The 19885-nt window shown below is 43.4% G+C and overlaps 1 protein-coding gene across 3 annotated transcripts in view; it reads left to right on the top strand.

Moving 5' to 3' along the window:
* Positions 1 to 12452, top strand: part of tp53bp2a (tumor protein p53 binding protein, 2a) — a 49282-nt gene extending 36830 nt beyond the window's left edge. For all 3 annotated transcript variants that reach the window (XM_037532667.1, XM_037532669.1, XM_037532668.1), the window contains 6 exons: positions 1958 to 2718; positions 3729 to 3866; positions 6706 to 6839; positions 6973 to 7139; positions 8395 to 8594; positions 11072 to 12452. In XM_037532667.1, the coding sequence (XP_037388564.1) occupies positions 1958 to 2718; positions 3729 to 3866; positions 6706 to 6839; positions 6973 to 7139; positions 8395 to 8594; positions 11072 to 11113 (1442 nt within the window). In that variant the 3' untranslated portion in view covers positions 11114 to 12452. The remainder of the gene's footprint in view (positions 1 to 1957; positions 2719 to 3728; positions 3867 to 6705; positions 6840 to 6972; positions 7140 to 8394; positions 8595 to 11071) is intronic.
* The last annotated feature ends 7433 nt before the right edge of the window (positions 12453 to 19885 follow it).

Raw genomic sequence — 19885 nt, 5'->3', positions numbered from 1 at the left:
TGCCATGCGCATTGTTATGAATTCAAATCTGATGAATGGACTTGAAATAGCAAGTGACAGTCTGCAGTTAACTCTAATACAAATGGGTAGGAAGTCAGTCGGTAATGAGCACATTCATCACAAGATCATTAATCCTTCTTTGAAGAGGACCTTGTTTATCACCCTGTGCTGGCAAAGCCATTCAAATGCCACCTCTAACCTTGTTTACCCGACTCTGCCACTTTTTGCACGTGTGCGGTATCAGTTTTGACAAGCAGCGTGAATCACTTCAGGTTAATCGGTTAGTAGCCCAAGTTGTTATACTGTACATTATGTTTATCTTCCATATTTCCATTTAGTAATAGAACGAGATGTCATGCGTTTCCTAAACGAGGCCTGTCGAGATTAATTGGGCCAGTGGGTCGTTTAGGATGAAAGAAATCCATTTATTTTATGGATGAAAGAGTGAAAATGGTTCTCCTTTAAAGCTAATGTTGAAACGTCTTGTTCAGTGACCGCTAATGAAATGTAACGTAACTGTGGGTATTTTTCAGGAGCATCACTGAAGTGAGACCAGGTTTGTTTAATAGAGAATTATGGATGAGCCACATTTTGACAAATCTCCCATAGTGGCTTTCATCAGTACATTCCCTAGAGGCACTGCAGCATGTTTTATGTAGAACGTCTGAATGATCTGGCTGCGGTGCGTTTATGATTTAATTAGCATTATTTATTTATTTATTTATTTAGCTATATTTATACAGTGTGAAGTTTTTTTCCTACAAATGTTTTACTGGGTAGCTGACAACTGGGTCTGGATTCATGCAAATGTCTTAAAGAATCTTAAATGTGTTTTTTCTTAACTTTTTGAAATAATGCTATTTCTTAAGAACCGTTTTAAGAGCAACTGTTGTTCTGGGAAGTATTGTGTTCTTACGTATTTTCTCGACCTTGCGATAAACGTAGACTCGTCTCAGTCTGTGAGAGTCGATGAGTCGAGCATCTCACAGATGCTCCCTCTGTTGCTCCTCCTCCTCGTCTGCCACCTCACAGTTATTGTATTTTCTAGGGAGGACTAGATCTAGACTAGATCCATCCATCCATTTTCTAAGCCGCTTCTCCGTCAGGGTCGCGGGGGGATGCTGGAGCCCAGACTAGATCTTGTTTGCTAAAATTTTTTAAACACTTGGTTTGAGCTTTTTCCTCCGTTTTGCTCCTCCGAGCGATTGAACAAAATAATGGAAATGACAGTTGATACAGTTTGAATATATACCTCACGTCGTTTATGGTACATAGTAAACTGCAGCGTAGAAAACTGAAGATTATCTTAAGATTTTTTTTTATATATAACTTTTTTTCACGAGTTGCGTTTAAGAACGTTCTTACGAACATCTTAGTGTTTGTCTTAAGTTAAATGATACTTTATTAATCCCACAAACTGGGAAATTCCACCTCCGCATTTAACCCATCCGTGAAGTGAAACACCACATACACACTAGTGAACACACACACACACTAGGGGGCAGTGAGGACACTTGCCCGGAGTGGTGGGCGGCCCAATCCGCAGCGCCCGGGGAGCAGTTGGGGGTTAGGTGTCTTGCTCAAGGACACCTCAGTCATGTACTGTCGGCTCTGGGGATCAAACCCGGCGACCTTCTGGTCACGAGGCTGGTTCCCTGAGCTCCAGCCCACGACGAAACCACTCAAGAAACTTTGCAAGTTTTTTCTTAAAGCTTTTGTAAATCTGGCCCCTGGTTATTTCAGCTTAGTTGTTAGTAATTTCAAACTAATGGTCAGCACAACATATTGTGCCAAACTTAGCAGTACTAAATTAGATGCTTTTGTTTTTCAGGTTGGCTTTTAATTGTGAAGAGTGCAACTTTCTCAGTGTGATTACAGTCTGGACGTGTATGTAGAGATTTCAATGTGGCAGTTTTCAGAATCACGCTGCCTTTCCCTTTCTTTGTTGTCCACGCAGTGTATGGGAAGCCTGTGATTCCGACAGGTCAGCAGTCCCAGCCCCAGCATGTCGAAAACCCCTATCTGGAGCGGCCCTCCGTTCAGGAGACGGAGGCAGACCACAGCACGAACGGTGGTCCTGCTCCAGAGAACCAGGAGACAGAGCGCATCCCAAGACCACTCAGCCCCACCAAGCTGCTGCCCTTCATCTCCAACCCCTACCGCAACCAGAGCGACGTGGACCTGGAGGCTCTGCGGAAGAAGCTGTACAACGCTCCCAGACCCCTCAAGAAGCGCAGCTCCATCACCGAACCTGAAGGTCCAGCTGGTCCCAACATTCAGAAGCTCCTCTATCAGAAGACCACCCTGGCTGCTATGGAGACCACCGTGAACTCTCCTAGTCCTGCAGAGGAGGAGAATTTACCGGCATCCGATTCCCTCACCCCTGAAGAACCCTCACCCGAAGTACCTGAACAGCCACATTCTGACCCACCACCGCCACCAACAACCGTACTGAAGATAGATGGCGAGGACTTTATCCCTCCTCCTCCGCCTCCACATCCAGCCCCACGTCCTGAAGAGGCCCTCTTACCTTCACCCCCTCCTCCTTTGGCAGAGGAGCAGATGCCTGGGCTTCCACCACCTTCAGAGAGCTACATGGAGGAGTTCCCTCCATACCCTCCACCTCCTTACCCCAGCGGTGCTGAGCAGGAAGCCCTGGGAGAAGACACCTTCAATATGAAGCCCCCTGAGGTCACGGGCCAGGTTCCTCTCCCACCTGTAAGTGTCTATCTGCTTAGCCTTCTCCAAGAGGGTTCTGCTGTCTTAAGCTGCTTTCACACTCAAAACCCAGGAAATTATCGGGATCTGCTTGGTCACCATGACAACTTCAGTTAGGACTGCATTTAGGACAGAAGCTGTTACAGAGCAGCAGTTCTCAAGTTCATAATCAACTCCAGATGAGAAAACAGTATTGCAGTGTACGTATCTGAGCTAGAACCACATACGAAAGTGGCTCAGCTCGTATTGAAAGAGATCAGATTTGTGTGTCCACACAGCTCTGAAAACATCAGATCAGCAGAAATCAGATTAGTGTCTGGTAATGTAAACGTAGCCGGTGTCTTTAAGCAGGGAAAACAAAAGGCTGGGCAGCTCCTGCGCAACTTGATGGTTTACCTCCAGGACACTAGGCTGCTCTTGCAGTAGTTACGTAATATGTCCCTGTATAGGGTCTGTTTGTTAGACAGTAGGGGAGGTTTTGTGGGTTGTGCTCTAATCAGGTACACTTATTTTGCATTACGTTTGCATAAGCTGGCCCTCATTTGGTCTGAATGGAACTTGTTTTTCCATTTGCCTCCATACAGATGCAAAGATCTCCATTCCTGCATGAAAGCTCCATTAATTCTCTTAAAGCAGCCTTTCTAGATAAAGCCTATGCAGCTGAAATAAATAAGTGACCCATTTCTCAGTGCCCTCGTGTTTGCCCTTAATGAGCGGCGTCCCATTAAACCCTGAAAGGGCTCTTTATTCAGGGAGAAAAATAACTGTAATCGGCTTGCGTGATCCCGTTAAGTGAAACCGGTGCGTTTTTACGGCAGTTCAGTCCAGGCGGATTTCTCCCCCAAGATGCAGAAACGGCAGGTGTTTGTGCGCTGGTGGTGGAGGAGATGGCTTCTGCGTCTTACTACTGACCACAAACCGTAGAGTTATTCCTGATGAGTCAGGTAGTCGTACATCATCTCACTCAGGCAGTGGATCTCCGAGTTAAATGAAGCATCTGCTTTTCTCAGGGCAAGAGGACAAACCTGCGGAAGGTTGGATCGGAGCGCATCGATCACAGCATGAGGGTCAAATTCAATCCCCTGGCTCTTCTTCTCGACTCCTCTCTGGAGGGAGAGTTTGACCTGGTGCAGAGGATCATCTATGAAGTGAGTTTTCCCATTTCTACACAATGTCACCTTCGTGCATCACACCGTGGAATGTTTCCTCTAGCTTACTTGCATTATATTGTTTTGTGTAATCGGTTTGCTCACCTTGGTTATGATTTTGTTTATATGCCAGAAGTGATTAGCGGGTTTCCTAAATCCTGTACTCTTAAAAAAATAATAAAAGGTGCTTCGAGGGTTCTTTAGTAAAGAAAATGGCTCTATATAGAACCATGAACACTTTGCATGAGTAAAGGGTTCTTTGCGTCTTGAAACGGTTCTATAGATTGATGGAGAGTGTGCTGTGGATGGCTCTGTATAGCAGAAGGGTTATTCTATTCTTACCATGTCAAGTTTGTAACAATAGAAGAACCTTTTTGGGTGCTAAATAGAACCCTTTTCAAAAGGGTTCTATATAGCACCGACTATAGCAATGATGCAAAGAACCCTTTAATCATGCAAAAGGTTCTTGAAGTGTTCAGGGTTCTACATAGAACCATTTTCTTTACTAAAGAACCGTTGAAGCACCGTCTTTTTAAGAGTGTAGACGGACAGGAATAGTTTTAAATGAGGAGCTGGGGAGTGTAAATTTTACAGCTGTCCATGTGATTTTGGTCCTTTTAGTCATTTTTACAGACTGGCCACTTTGACATCAGTAAAGATTCCTGCTATACAACATCATGTTGGTAAAAAGTCGGATCATAAACTGTAGAAAAAGGTATTTAAGTAAGGAGGCTCTCAAAGAAGCTTATACTTATGCTCTCTGTGTGTTAAGTCCAGTGGTGGACCAAGTACACAAACCCTGTACTTGAGTTAAAGTCGAGACACCCAAGGTAAAATATTCCTCCAGTAAAAGTAGAAGTTCCTCCCTTTAGACCTCCACTTGAGTAAAAGTACTAAAGTATTTGCCTTCAAATGTACTTAAGTATAAAGTAAAAGTACTAAAAGAGTAATTCTGGCTCTGATGTCCTGTTATCATTTTTATAACCAGACTGGCTTCATGAACTCATTTCAGGTGAAAGTCCTCCAGCGTCTCTCTTGGTAAACCAGTCTTTTAATAGAACGTCATTAATTAGTGACGCTGACGTCTATTAAAATGATCAGAAGCACAAAACACTGAAGGTAAACAGTTTCCATCAGGGAGAACCGAGTGGCTCTGAAATCACTTTTTACACACAAGCAAAGTTTCAGTTTCAGATTTATTTACAACTTAGTTCCAAGTTTAAGTTGAATAAAAACTGGCTTTAAACTCAGGATCACAGATGAGCTCCTTTACTATGTTGATCTGTAGGCGTCTGTTCATAAACATAAACCAGCCCAAACTCATTTACTATAAAATGAAATGGTGTTTGTAGAAATTCAGAAAAAAGCCGCGTCAGTCTCGACTGCATATGTGGACATATTTCTATATTGAGCTCTATTTACACAAAGTTAGGTTAGTTCATCATTTATGTTGAACAGACTCTCCCAAAGTTTTACGCTGCTGCGCTGACGTTGAACCGCGTGCTGCACTGGGTCGGTATGACCAACAGGTCAAAACCAGCTCTAAACAAAGTGACCGCTGGGCCCTGATTGGTGCTCTGGCTTTGCGCTTCTTTCGTTTTGACATGTTACGTTTTTATACACACAGAAACCAAAAGGAACGACAGATTTCTCAAAATGTAGGAGGAAAAAGTCGGATATTAGACTCTGAAATGTAGTGGAGTGAAAGGAAAAAGTCCAGAACGGAGAAACTTCAGTACAGATACACCAAAAATACTAAAGTACAGAAACTAATTACATTTACTCAGATACTCAGTTACTCAGTTACTCAGATACTGTCCACCACTGGTTAAGCCAAGCTGACATGTACTGTCCTACCTCAAACTCAAAACTTGCTGTGAACGATACAGAAAAAGTGTTTGATTGTACGCAGTAATGTTGGCTGTTGGCTCCAAATTCCCAAGCTAATGACAACGGTAATCATGATTTGATTGGCTGATTCTTAAAAGATAAACAATCTCTGTAATTTCCCCAAATTACCTCAGCATAATGCGACAGGCCCCACACTTCTGAACAATGAACTAAATCATTTGGGTTAGGCTAGTAAAGTGGGTTAATGTAACTTAAAACAAAAATGCCACCTAACAAGACTGAAAGCGAACTGCCTTGCAAGAGGTGTTATAGTGGAACAATAAAGGGAGGTGCCATTCTCAACGAAGCTGAGGTCACCTTCTTATTTGAAATTTCTCATTCCGCCTTAAGTGGTTCAGCAGTAACTGCTGCGCTATTTAAGGTGGAATGGAAAAATAGGAATTAGAAGCTGGCGAATAGGAAGCCGACTTCAGCATCGTCCGTTTTATATTACCTGGGATCGTTTTTATGTTACTGAGATGTCGATGTCGAAGCAAGACTACTAGTACTAAGGAGCTCAGAGTTCATCTGAGGTAATTCACTCTGGAATTCTTACTTAGCCTACTTGTATAAAGTATTTGGCAAATTCGCACTGGATTAAAATCTTGCATAATAGCAGATCTCCAGGTAATACTAATCCTGCTCAAATAGGGCTTAAGACAGCAAGACAGGTGATTACAGTTAACTAAATAACAGCTAAATCAAATGGTTTCACATTTCTTTATCTGGAGTTAAAGCCACTCCCTTCTCTGTCACTTATACTCATATTTATCAAGTACAGACTGTTCTCTAATTAACTGGCATTGCCCCACTTCCCCATTAAAGTTAATCCCACCTGAATAGCGCTTTAGTTATGTAACCGAAGGTTGAGTTCTTCAGCCTCTCGAAGCCTTTTCACTTCTGGGTTTGTGTTTCTAGAGCTTTTGAATAATGTTTTTAATTTCTGCAGGTTGAGGACCCAAGTCAGCCCAACGATGAGGGCATCACAGCTCTGCACAATGCCGTCTGTGCCGGTCACACGGAAATCGTTAAGTTCCTGGTGCAGTTCGGAGTCAACGTCAATGCTGCGGACAGTGACGGCTGGTAGGTTCAAGATGTTGGGTCAAGACGTAACATCAGTACTGCTGTAGTTATCGTTCTCAGATGTGTGTATGAATTCAGAAGGAGAGTTTAATCAGTAACCTAATCAATCAGTACATCTGCACCCATGTGCTAGGACCCCACTGCACTGCGCAGCCTCCTGCAATAACGTGCAAGTGTGCAAGTTTCTTGTGGAGTCTGGAGCCGCCGTGTTTGCTACCACCTACAGCGACTTGCAGACGGCTGCCGATAAGTGTGAGGAGATGGAGGAGGGTTACACCCAGTGCTCGCAGTTCCTCTACGGTGTGTATTACTTCTACCACCAGCTCTTCATTTTTCATTTTGTCCCTTTGAAATGGTCAGATATTGATTACTGTGCTGTTTTTCTTCTGGGTATTTGGTATTCGTTCATTGCGCACTCTCATATAAAAGCTCTACTGTTTGCTCTTGATTCTGAAGTATGTCTTAGTCCAGTCGTCACCAGTCCTAGTCTTGGAGATCTATCTGCGGGGTGTACTTCCAAATTGTGATGATTAGCCAAAATTAAGAACAAACTCACCTGACAAATGAAATAAACCTATCATAAAAGGGTTCTTCAGACTGAAGGAAAATGTGCATGGATGTGCTATAGGGCCTTTTCGAAAAGGTTCTGTATAGCTCCCTAAAGGGTTCTGACTTGTAATAGTAGGATAACTCTTTTGGGTGGTATATAGACCCCTTTTCAAAAAGGTTCTATATAGGACCATCTGCAGCACATTCATGCACATTGTCCATCAAAATCTGATGGCATATGCCTATGAATGTCATACCTTGCAGTTTTGCTGCATATGGTGTTGTGCTGGCAGTGACTTTCTATTGTGCTTATGCTGTTTTTGTTAGACCTCTAGTTTTGTGGTGTTATATCTCTTGCTGTTTTTTGATGTGAGTCACAAATTATGTATAGAAGCTAAAAAATAGCGCATTATCTTCAGTAATCGGCTGCCCTTCCAGCTGTACTGACCTGCTGACTGCAAAGAAAAAAAAAAGTTCATTTTTTGTTACCATAAAAAAGAATTTAGTTATTTTGAGTGGCATATGTTGACAATTTTAGTGCCTCTGTAGTTTCAACCAAATTTTTTTTTGTCACACCTGAAAATCTAGATTTGTAGCTTTCTTGGATGAAGGCCTGTGTTCATGAAGCTTCTCTGTGTAGGAGTGATGATTTAAGATCTGTTACTGTCAGAAAGCTCAGCGTGGTGGTTGGTTAGTGTAGTGGGTAACATCTCTGCCTCCTACGCTGTAGACTGGGGTTCAACCCCCACCGTGGCAAACACCCTACACTGTACCAATAAGGGTCCTTGGGCAAGACTCCTAACACCACCTTGTAAAAATCATCAAATTATAAGTCACTCTGGATAAGAGCGTCTGCCAAATGCCGTAAATGTAAACGTAAATAAGAGAGGAGTCTGATGGTATATGACACTCCTGCCCAGCAAGGCAGGTTACTAGGAAGAGGATTGGTCATCACTGGTGTAGTGGGCGTCTTTCTTTAACCCTGTACTTGCTTCTGCCTCTCCAGGAGTCCAGGAGAAGATGGGCATAATGAACCGAGGTGTGGTGTACGCACTGTGGGACTACGAGAGCGAGGAGGACGACGAGCTGCAGTTCAGAGAGGGAGACTGCATGACGGTGGTGCGGAGAGAAGACGAAGACGAGGTCGAGTGGTGGTGGGCGAGGATGGGGGACAAAGAGGGCTACATCCCCAGAAACCTCCTCGGAGTGAGTATCAGGGTGGGGGGATGAGGATGATCTTCAGCGATTATTTAAAAGGTTTCAGATTGACTTGTGTGCTTTTAAGCGATGCTGTAGTGTAATATTTTAAAGAAATAAAATGCGGTTGAGACATGGAGGCCCACGTGTCCGTCTTTTTAGCATTTAACTATTAATACTGAAATGCATTTCAAGCCTAATGGCAGAATAATATTAGAATATTAGAATGCTCCATTTTATTAGTCCACAAGATGGCGCTGAGAAGAGTGACCAAAGCTTCCTTTAAGGTACAGGGTGATGCAAAAAGCTTGATCTGGTTTCAAAACGATGTATTTCTCTTGTAAATCATCACAGATCAATGCAGTGAGCTGTAAACGGTGTAAATGAGCATAAAGTTTATTATGTAGTTCTACAAGGTCTCAGTCTGAACCTCCTCCAGCTGTACGGACGACATCAACGCCACAGTCAAACTCATCCCAGACTGGACTGAGTGTCGGGTGTCGCTGCTCTCACGGCTCTTTCAGTGCGATTTCCGAGTTCATCCAGCTTCGTTGGGAGTGGTACGTCAACAGAATCCTTAACAAACCCCCACAGAAAAATCACAAGGTGTGAGATTTGGTGACGCTAGTGACCTCCTTCCTGGAACCAATGAAGAACGCTCTGAGCTGTTGGAGGTTCACTGACAGCTGGAGACTCTGACCCCCTCTTTCATTTGGAATGTGATTGGTTCCCAGGCGCCTCAGGGCTGTAAATATATGGCACTTTGAAATCGGGTGTGTTTTTGCATCACCCTGTATTGGTTTAAATAGCACCCATAATGTCTTGGCAGCTGTTAGAATGAAGTAGAGTTTGCAGTTCTCTCATTGAAGTCATTAGTCACTAATGAAGTACAGTAGAGACTCGCCTTTTGACTTGGTATTAGCATGTAGGCCGTTTGCTACTGTATTCGATAGTGTAATCGAATGTCTGCTTACTTTCCGATTGTTTCATCCTGGATAGTCAGGCTAGCTTTGATATTCCAAGCAGTGTCCATGCAAAGCATCTGTCATAATAAAAGCTTTATATCTAGAATAAAACGTCCAAATGTCAGTGTGATAAGATTTTATTCCAAATGTATTGGACCATTTCTTTGTTCCATTCGTTTATGAAATTTTTGCACAGTATAAGTGGAAGCTGGTATTTTTAAATTATCCCAAAAAATAAAAAAACTACAGAAATCGGGATAGAAGGTTTTGTTCCAACAGCAGCAAAATGTGTTTATGATGGTTCCCCAGCGTAATGTGAGTTCAGCACAGTAGTAAAGATAAAGCTCTGCAGTTCTAACTACAAAATGTTGCTTCACTGGTTGTGCAAAATAAAATATGATTTTAAATGCTTGAAATTTGTTTTAAGCTGGTAACCTGGTTCAACGTACTTCTGTATGTTGATTGATTTTGATTCTTATAGGAACAGCATCTGTAGTTATTCATTAGTTTAGGCTCCCAACAGGTGAGATGATTCCCTACGTACCACTTAGAGCGTGGGTTTAGCAGTGTTTATGTTGGAGACACCATCTCTACAGTAGGCCTTTGATCTCAGCACAGAATCTTCTGCTTTTAGCTTCTTCTAAACGTACAGTATTTAGTCCTAACCAGCGTAGAATATTGATCAGCATAACGTGATAATTCGTTTCTGATTTTTACGACTCAGTGGTTCACATTTGTGGGGATAATTGACCCGTATCTGTTGTTATTGAGCACGTCTCTGACCGGAAATGACCCTTTTGCAACCCACATCCGAAATAGTAATGTCACGTGATTTAAACCATGTGCGTTAAATTAACTAGCAGAAAAGTTTCTCTGAACAGGTTTCAGCTGTTCATTGTTAGTTTGAGACCAAGGCAAAAGAAAACATCATATGGTGTGGAATCAGTTACCCGCCCTAACTTCGTCAGACGCTGCCGCCGAGTTGATGCTGAATGGAAAAAAGAGAAAAATGCTGACCTGGCCGTTCTCATTAAGGTCGCGTGAGTGAGAAAAGTGGCTTAGATCAGATCTGATTTGTGTCCACTCGGCTCTGAAAACATCAGATCGGCCTTAACGCTAAAGGGTAATTCCACCCGTTTTTCAGAATTTCAGCTTATTTGAATAGTTAAGATGTAAACAAAGTCATTCAGAGTGGCTTGATGTGAGTAAGAACCTTAGAGTTAGAATCGTTCACAGTGGTGGTGATAGGAACCGGACGTCCAAAGGGTTTTTTTTTCCCAGAATCACCCCTATTTTACCATTATTAGCATATAAAAACTCACCCAGTGGTTCTGGATGGTAAACAAAGTGTCTATATCTGTGTTGTAGTCATGGCGAGCCCTGGTTCCCATCACCACCACTGTAAAGACATCTGTCTTTAAGCCTAAACATCTGTTTTGTGTCTTCAAACAGGTGATTAGAATGCAAGTCACTGTTTTTTTTGTCTCTTAAAGGGTTTTTTTGTCTCTTTTTCCTCAACAGCTGTATCCAAGAATAAAGCCACGACAAAGGAGCTTGGCTTAAATCGACGCGTGGCTCTGGAGGACGTTCATATCCCTCCGAGATGGACTGCCACACTCGATATCGGTATCCTAAAACATGCTAAAGACTAATGCATGAGGACCTGCAAACAGATGAAGAGACCAAAACATGAAGGATATTTTCTAAGGAAGACAAACTGACAGTTCAAGGAAAGAAAACTGGCAGTTGAACTCCACGCTGCAGATGGGTTTAGGACCACTGACTCTTTTGGCTCATCTGAGGCACTTTTCTAATTCGTTGAATATATTGTTTTTCTTTCTTACTTCTCGCCATTGTGCTAACCGTATTCATCCTCTTGTGCGAGTCGCGTCTAGAATACAGCGGAGTATTTCTCTATAATGGGAATATCATGTCTTGTGTAGCTGATCTGTGCTTTATCTCCTGCTCTCTTGGGTGTTTGTTACATGTTTTTATACACAGACAGCTCCTTCCCTAGTCAGTGCTTTATTATGTCAGTTATGAGATTATTGAACTACGATTAGGCCTGTTGAATGCGTTACACTGGGCCGACCCTTCTTTAGACAATCCGGAGATCGTGTTTTGATGTACCTCGTCATCCTATACGATTAAACACCTCAGCCGCTGAAAGGAGGAACCTTTGGGAGCGGTACGTGGCGAATCAGCCACAATACGGAGACGTTTAAATCACAAATTCCCTGGTTGTAGTGATGTTAACTGACGTGATGCTTCAAATCACCTCTTGGAACTCGTTTTCTCCAAGAAAGAACACAATGCGGCGAGAGACCCTCGTGTCAGGGCCCTCGGAGCTCAGAAAAGTGCTTGAAATCCAATGAAGTATTTACACTGTAGGCTTTAATTAGTGATTTGAGACCACTGCGTTTACCTTCGCTCAGTATTTGTTTGCCTCCAAGTGATAAACTCTATGTAACGTGACGAACCGAAACGGCTTGAGTGCTGCAGATCAAAGTGGGGGCGCCTGAAACCGCTGGAGTACCGGATTAAGCTGATCTCTCTTGTCCCAGACGATGGAGCCTCGTTGTGTTCATCATTCCGTCTGGCCAGTGATCAAATGCTGGTGTTTGTTCTGTTGGATCTCTTTAATCAAGAGCTGTTATCACATTTCCGCTGGTGATATGGTGGAAGTGATATGGCTAAGTATTCTCCCTTTATCCCCCTTTTTTTTGGTCTTCTTGTCTGTGTACCTACTTTTTAGCGCCTCCTTTCACAGTAGATGGTTTGATCTCCTCAGCAGACACCGCTGTCGAGGCAGATGTATTTATTTTGTTATTTTACTGTGATTTCTCGTCTCCGTCTCGTGCTCTGTAACCTCACTCAATCATAAACCATTTTACACACTAAACCTCTGCGTCCTTTGGTCATTTTCTCATATGTATTTCTGATTTTTAGAGATATCAGTGGTTGAGGTGTAGAGTCATTCAGTGGGTTTGGTGTGAAACGGTCCAGACGTCTTTACAGTGGTGGTGATGGGAACCAGACGTCGCCATGACTACAACACAGATAGACACTTTATTTACCGTCCAGAACCACCAGAGAACCTACACGAGTCTTCTGAGTTGTAATGATGATAAAATAGTGGTGAGTCATTAAAAATAAGTTTTCTTTGGGGACTATCTTGCCCTATTTTGTCCCTCCAACTCATTTACCAACTGCTCTTAAGAGGAAATTTCCGCTTAAAACCTGCTTAAGCAGTTTGTGCAAAGATTGTGACATGCATGGCAGACAGGCTTCACGATGGAAAGTCAAAACCAGAGACATAAAAACAAAACTTAATGAAGAAACTCGCTGTAATGATATTTCATTGGGTTTCGGGTTGGTTTAGTGTTGTAGGCACTGTTTGACCGAAATACCGAAGTCGGTCAGTGATGTATGATGCGCTTTATGTTCGTGTGGTAGTGCGCGGTGCTGGACGGCAGCTCGGTTAGCGATGTTCTCATATTTCTTTATTGTGTACATAAAATCTGACATGGAATTATGAGAAGCTGTTCCACATACACTGACCGTGGAGCATAGAAGCCTTGTTAGTTTTTGTCTTGGTATATGCAGTGATCATTTAAATGGCCAAAAGTATGAGGACAGACCTAATTATGGAGTTCAGGTGTTTCAGCCTATATATATATATATATATATTTGAGTGACATCCCATTCTTAATCCACAGAGTTTAATATGATGTCGGCCCACCCTTTGCAGCTATAACAGCTTCAGCTCTTCTGGGAAGGATTTCCACAAGGGTTAGGAGTGTTTATGGGAATTTTTGACCGTTCTTCCAGAAGCGCATTTGTGAGGTCAGACACTGATGCTGGACGAGAAGGCCTGGCTCACAGTCTCCACTCTAATTCATCCCAAAGGTGTTCTATGGGGTTGAGGTCAGGACTCTGTGCAGGCCAGTCAAGTTCTTCCACACCAAACTGGCTCATCCACGTCTTTATGGACCTGCTTTGTGCACTGGTGCGCAGTCATGTTGGAACAGGAAGGGGCCGTCCCCAAACTGTTCCCACAAAGTTGGGAGCGTGAAATTGTCTGAAATCGTTTGTTGCTGAAGGTTTAGGAGTAATGTCTGTTAAACTTCCTGGCTGAGGTGAAAGCAATAACAAGGCTAAGTCTGGTGACCATACTGACTTTAATATCAGATCTGGCTAGAAGAGGCAAAAAGGTTAGCTGCAATGGGGGCCTTTAGTCCATAAACTAGGCCTTGTTTGATTTTTCACATTTAACCATTTAAGGTCTGGATATCTTAGAGAAATATTGCAGCGCATAGACCTCCATTCTCTGTACAAAGCAGGCCCATGCCGGCTTTTCCTGGATGCATGATTGTGTATCTGTGTCTCATTTTCATTTGAAAGCATTAGTAGTTGAAGATTTTTGCTGATGAATGAACTTGGACAGCAGATGGCAGTGTTTCACAGCTCTTCCTTTAAAAGCCCTGAGCACACAGACTCAAACATGACCGACCTTCCTGTGGCAAAGAAAGACATTGTCATTGTCTTTGAAGCTTTTTAATCTGCCTGATGTTTATACTTCTACCCAAAGTCACAGAATGCAGGTCCTCTAGACCTGACTGACCGGTCAATAGTGGATGAGTTCAGATGTTTCTTTTAAGTAGTTTCTTTTTAAGTTAAGTAAGACAGACACTGTCTGTGTTTACATACAAAGATTTGCGCCAGTCCGATTGAACGCGTTCCCATTATAGGCGAAGACTGAGGTGTTTATGTTCTCACTCAACAATCTGATGGAGAGTTCTCGTTTACATGCTCGCTACAAGTAATCAGAGCCAAAATGATGCGCATGCGTGGAGAACCGGTTAGGGTAGTTGTTACCATGACAACCAGCATCATGTGAGTCCAGTCAGAGTGAGATGAGCAGCAGTGAGCAGTGATTGTGTTTCTAACTGCTTTAAAATGACGTCAGACTCAGGAAAACGTCCTTCACACGTCCTTATTAAAGAAGGCCGAGAGGAAGACGTCGTGCTCTGAGATGCATAAGCTGGACGTCCGTCCCACCGCCGTCTTTTAAAGATCAGAGCATGAACTTCGTCTCCTCTGCACACCAGTTTCTGCTCCGCCGTGTTGAACAGTATAAACTCTCACTGTGACGCGACGCACAAGCAGAACGGACTGAAACTTTCCGATAGGGAATGTAATCGGATACAGGAGTTTACACGGATATTATTCTTCTATTTAGTGGATTATTTACAGGATTACCCACCTCTTTCAATCGGATAGGAATTGTGTTCTGGAAGCTCTCAATCAGACTGCTATGTGGCTATTCTGTGGTGTGACAAGGTCAGATCACATATTTCTTACTGTTTTACACTGACTTTAAGCATTCTGAGCTGCCAAATGTCCAAATTATTATTATTATTATTATTATTATTATTAATGTTCATGAACACACCCCAGTGTCAAGGTTTATGACACTAATTATGCTAAATGTGTTGGAAAGGAACCACATCCTCTACAGAGTAGGGTTGTAGCTGCTGTACATGCGTTTGACCACCAGGTGTCAGTTTTTCGCACTTGTTCTAAAAGCAGCACTCTTTAAAACCCATTTTCACTGCTTCAGGTTGGGGGCTGTGGATGAGGCTCTAACACAGACCAGTCAGTACAAGTGTGGCTTCTGTGGAAGTTCATTTTCCACCTGGTGTCGACCTCAGATCTTAGAAGCTCCACGGCGCTCTGACCGTCTGCCTGAGTGAGTGAGGGGCTGCGGTGAGCAGCGACTGATCTGACTCAGGTGTGCTAATTAAAGGGAAGCCGGCACAGCCTGCAGCGAGAGGTCAGTCACCCACTGTCGCCCACCAAGACCCTTCACGACCACCAGGGGCAAAGCAGCTGCTTCAGAATGTGAGTATAAGAGGTTAAATGGGGGGTTTTATACACTGGGACGCTGATATGAAGATCCACTTAGTGCGGGGAGCCAATAGAACTGAGGCTTTTCGTCGTGAATGCAGGTTCGTCCACGTTACTGACATGTTTATGTCACATACTCTGTAGAAATGCCACATGTAGTAAGTGAACAGGAGGATTTTTTTTGCCATACATTTGTAAACTTATTATTTTAAGTGAAGCTGTTTACGATAAAAAGAAGTGACTTGTTTACAGTGTACAAGAAAGTGAACCATAAGGTTAGGAAGGTCAATAAAGCCGCGGTGCTTATAGTGTAATAGCGCCACAGGCCAGGATAAGCCGTACTGCGGCTTTAGCGTGGGGTGCTATAAAACCGCACTAACGCAAAAGCCTCTTGTGGCTCGTCGCTTTTATAAAACCAAAATATGACCACAAAACGAATTTTTTCATAAAATAATTTAAGCCATTGCTAACAATATTCGACGTACACAAGTACTCCGCCGAGAAAAGTAGTTCCTTCAGAGTACGGTGCCGTTGCTAAGCAACCGCGGACTGAACGATATCGCTGTTTACTCCGGTCATTTCATTAATTTCTTACCTTTTTTGCGGTATAACAGTGACCACGTGACAGCAAGGCACTGCTTACTGCAAACACTTCCACTGTACAAGTACTTTTTGGTCACCAAATCACCACCGCGAGTCGCATTTAGCACCAATCCAGCGGCGCTGGGGCTGAATCCCAAACGGCTCCCTGCTCCCTACATAGTGCACTAGCTAGGTAGGAGTTTAAATACTGGATCCTGCAGCCCAACAGAGCAAAACACAGCTAAGAAACGGTCATTTGGGACTCATCCACACTGATAAATCATGCTCTGCTTGATTGCAGAAGCTGGAATTTCTAAACTTCCATAGTTAGAACGCTATTTAGGGAATACGGAGCCGTTTGGGATTCAGCCTGGGCTTGACTCGACTACAGTCTAAAACATGAACATTTGAAGTGTGAAAGACATTCAGGGGACAGTTTTTAGACTTTTATACTGGAGTTTTACAGTAAATCACACTGTAAGTGCTTTAATTCAAGACTGTGATGTTAATGATGGAGCTGTTCAGGCTGTTGGCCACAAATGCGTCTCAGCCAATCAGATTTCAGGACTGGAACTATTAGTTTTGCATACGAGTTGTGTGTGTGTGTGTGTGTGTGTGTGTGTGTGTGTGTGTGTGTGTGTGTGAGAGAATAATGGTTTAAACTGTATATCTGTATCATATGACACCAGATTTACACCCATTTCTGATGTGCGTCCATGAAGTTTGACTGTATCCTCTCAGTCACCTAAACGCTTTCATATGGTATTGTCAACACTGGGGGGGCAGCGCTTCAGGGGACGGGGTCTGTTCATGTCCTAATGGATGTTGCTGACCTGTGCCCTAGTTTGGGTCATCATTTGTACAGCAGGTCATGCTACCACCTGGGAATTTCTCTCGGGGCTCCTGATGGCCAGTCTGAGTCTGTAGAGGCCCTATAAAAACTCTAGGGGGCCCAGTGCGACTAACCTGACCCCCCCCATAAATAAAGTAATGATAAACTGTAGCAAAATAATGACTTAACATCTCAAATCCGAGACCAGCAGAAAATCAGATTATCAGTAATGTGGTCATGCTGTCATGCGCCTGAGTAATCAGATAAACTACACGAGTCTTCTGAGTGGTTATGCAGAATGTTGATGGTAAAATAGTCACAAATTGGAAAAACAAGCTTCCTTTCGGGACTATTTGCCTCATAACGCCCCACGTGTATCCCTCCACCGTGAATGGATTGGACAAAGCATACGTTTCAGGCCAAAACCTTAGCTGAAGGCTATAATAAACCATCTCCGTGTGTTGATCACCGTTTTATGTAGGAACTTTCTGTGAGGGAATTTTTAGAGGCGGATGTCTGGTTCCCATCACCACCACTGTGAATAATACACTTTATCTGGAATGGAGCATTTCACATATGTGTATGGATATTTTGTTATACATAAAATATATCTGCTTCTGCATTATATGAGATGTGTTAACACATTTAAGTGGTTTGTGTGTGTGTGTGTGTGTGTGTGTGTGTGTGTGTGTGTGTGTGTGTGTGTAAAATACATATCACTGTTGTCTGAAGAAAGCCTCGTATCTCAAATAGTAACTTTACAGGTGAAGGAAAAACCTACTGTACTTTTAATGTAAATCAATGGAACCGGACGTCTTTCCAAGTAATTTTGGGCCGTTTCTTTTGGTCCAGCCTTCATGAAATTTACACACAATGTATGAAAAAAAATCAGGCATTTTCAAAATACACTGCTCAAAAAAATAAAGGGAACACTCAAATAACTCATCCCAGATCTGAATGAATGAAATATTCTCATTGAATACTTTGTTCTGTACAAAGTTGAATGTGCTGACAACAAAATCACACAATCATCATCAATGGAAATCAGATTTATTAACCAGTGGAGGCCTGGATTTGGAGTCCCACACACAATTAAAGTGGAAAAACACACGACAGGCTGATCCAACTTTGATGTGATGTCCTTAAAACAAGTCAGAATGAGGCTCAGTGTTGTGTCTGTGGCCTCCACGTGCCTGTATGACCTCCCTACAACGCCTGGGCAGCTCCAGATGAGGTGGCGGATGGTCTCCTGAGGGATCTCCTCCCAGACCTGGACTAAAGCATCCGCCAACTCCTGGACAGTCTGTGGTGCGACGTGGCATTGGTGGATGGAGCGAGACATGATGTCCCAGATGTGCTCAATCGGATTCAGGTCTGGGGAACGTCGGGCCGGTCCAGAGCTTCAATACCTACATCTTGCAGGAACTGCTGACACACTCCAGCCACATGAGGTCTAGCATTGTCCTGCATTAGGAGAAACCCAGAGCCAACCACACCAGCATATGGTCTCACAAGGGGTCTGAGGATCTCATCTCGGTACCTAATGGCAGTCAGGCTACCTCTGGCGAGCACATGGAGGGCTGTGCTGCCCTCCAAAGAAATGCCACCCCACACCATTACTGACCCACTGCCAAACCGGTCATGCTGAAGGATGTTGCAGGTAGCAGATCGCTCTCCACGGCGTCTCCAGACTCTGTCACGTCTGTCACATGTGCTCAGTGTGAACCTGCTTTCATCTGTGAAGATCACAGGGCGCCAGTGGCGAATTTGCCAATCCTGGTGTTCTCTGGCAAATGCCAAGCGTCCTGCACGGTGTTGGGCTGTGAGCACAACCCCCGTCTGTGGACGTCGGGCCCTCATACCATCCTCATGGAGTCGGTTTCTTTCGGCACGTTTGTGGCCTGCTGGAGGTCATTCTGCAGGGCTCTGGCAGCTCCTCCTGTTCCTCCTTGCACAAAGGCAGAGGTAGCGGTCCTGCTGCTGGGTTGTTGCCCTCCTACGCCCTCCTCCCCGTCTCCTGGTGTACTGGCCTGTCTCCTGGTAGCGCCTCCAGCCTCTGGACACTACGCTGACAGACACAGTAAACCTTCTTGCCACAGCTCGTGTTGATGTGCCATCCTGGATGAGCTGCACTACCTGAGCCACTTGTGTGGGTTGTAGAGTCCGTCTCCTGCTACCACGAGTGTGAAAGACCACCAACATTCAAAAGTGACCAGAACATCAGCCAGAAAGCAGAAAGGTGCTGAGAAGTGGTCTGTGGTCCCACCTGCAGAACCACTTCTTTACTGAGTGTGTCCTGCTAATCGCCAGTAACTTCCACCTGTTGTCTGTTCCATTTGAACAACAGCTGTGAAACTGATGGTCAGTGTTGCTTCCTAAGTGGACAGTTTGATTTCACAGATGTTTGATTTACTTGGAGTTTTATTGTGTTGTTTAAGTGTTCCCTTTGTTTTTTTTAAGTGTGTATCAAAAATGGAGATAACAGGTTTTCTTCTGACAAAAGCGGTGTGTGTGTGTGTGTGTGTGTGTGTGTGTGTGTGTGTGTGTGTGTGTGTGTGTGTGTGTTTTTGTATATAATATATATGTAAAAAAACAAGATTTTGTCCTGGCAGCAACAAAATGCAGATAAAATTTTAATATTTACATGTTTTGAACATATGGACACATTACATACTCATACATGTCAAAACACACATCAACATTCATGGAAACATATTTCCTTTGCATCTAGGTTCACATCAAATGTGACTTTAGTTACCAAAAAATTGCTAGAGTTCCCCTTTAAAATCAAAGAAATTGATAAACTGCATATGTTCAGGTAACTACGTTATACAGTGTGACCTGTGTGCTTAATGTGATCTTATTACCGAACACTTATTACTTGCCTTATAAGACGAAAGCAATAGCTTGTTTATGTCTGTTGTACTAAAGCGTTACTGGGGAAAACGCTGCGAGAACAGGAGAACAGCACCGCCGGTGTCTGAAACGGCTTTTAATCCTTTTTGACAGAA

This window comes from Pygocentrus nattereri, chromosome 22, assembly GCF_015220715.1.
Source record: "Pygocentrus nattereri isolate fPygNat1 chromosome 22, fPygNat1.pri, whole genome shotgun sequence".
NCBI classification, from domain to species: domain Eukaryota; kingdom Metazoa; phylum Chordata; class Actinopteri; order Characiformes; family Serrasalmidae; genus Pygocentrus; species Pygocentrus nattereri.
Note: the sequence above shows the minus strand (reverse complement) of the source record. Positions and strands in the feature narration are given on the sequence as shown.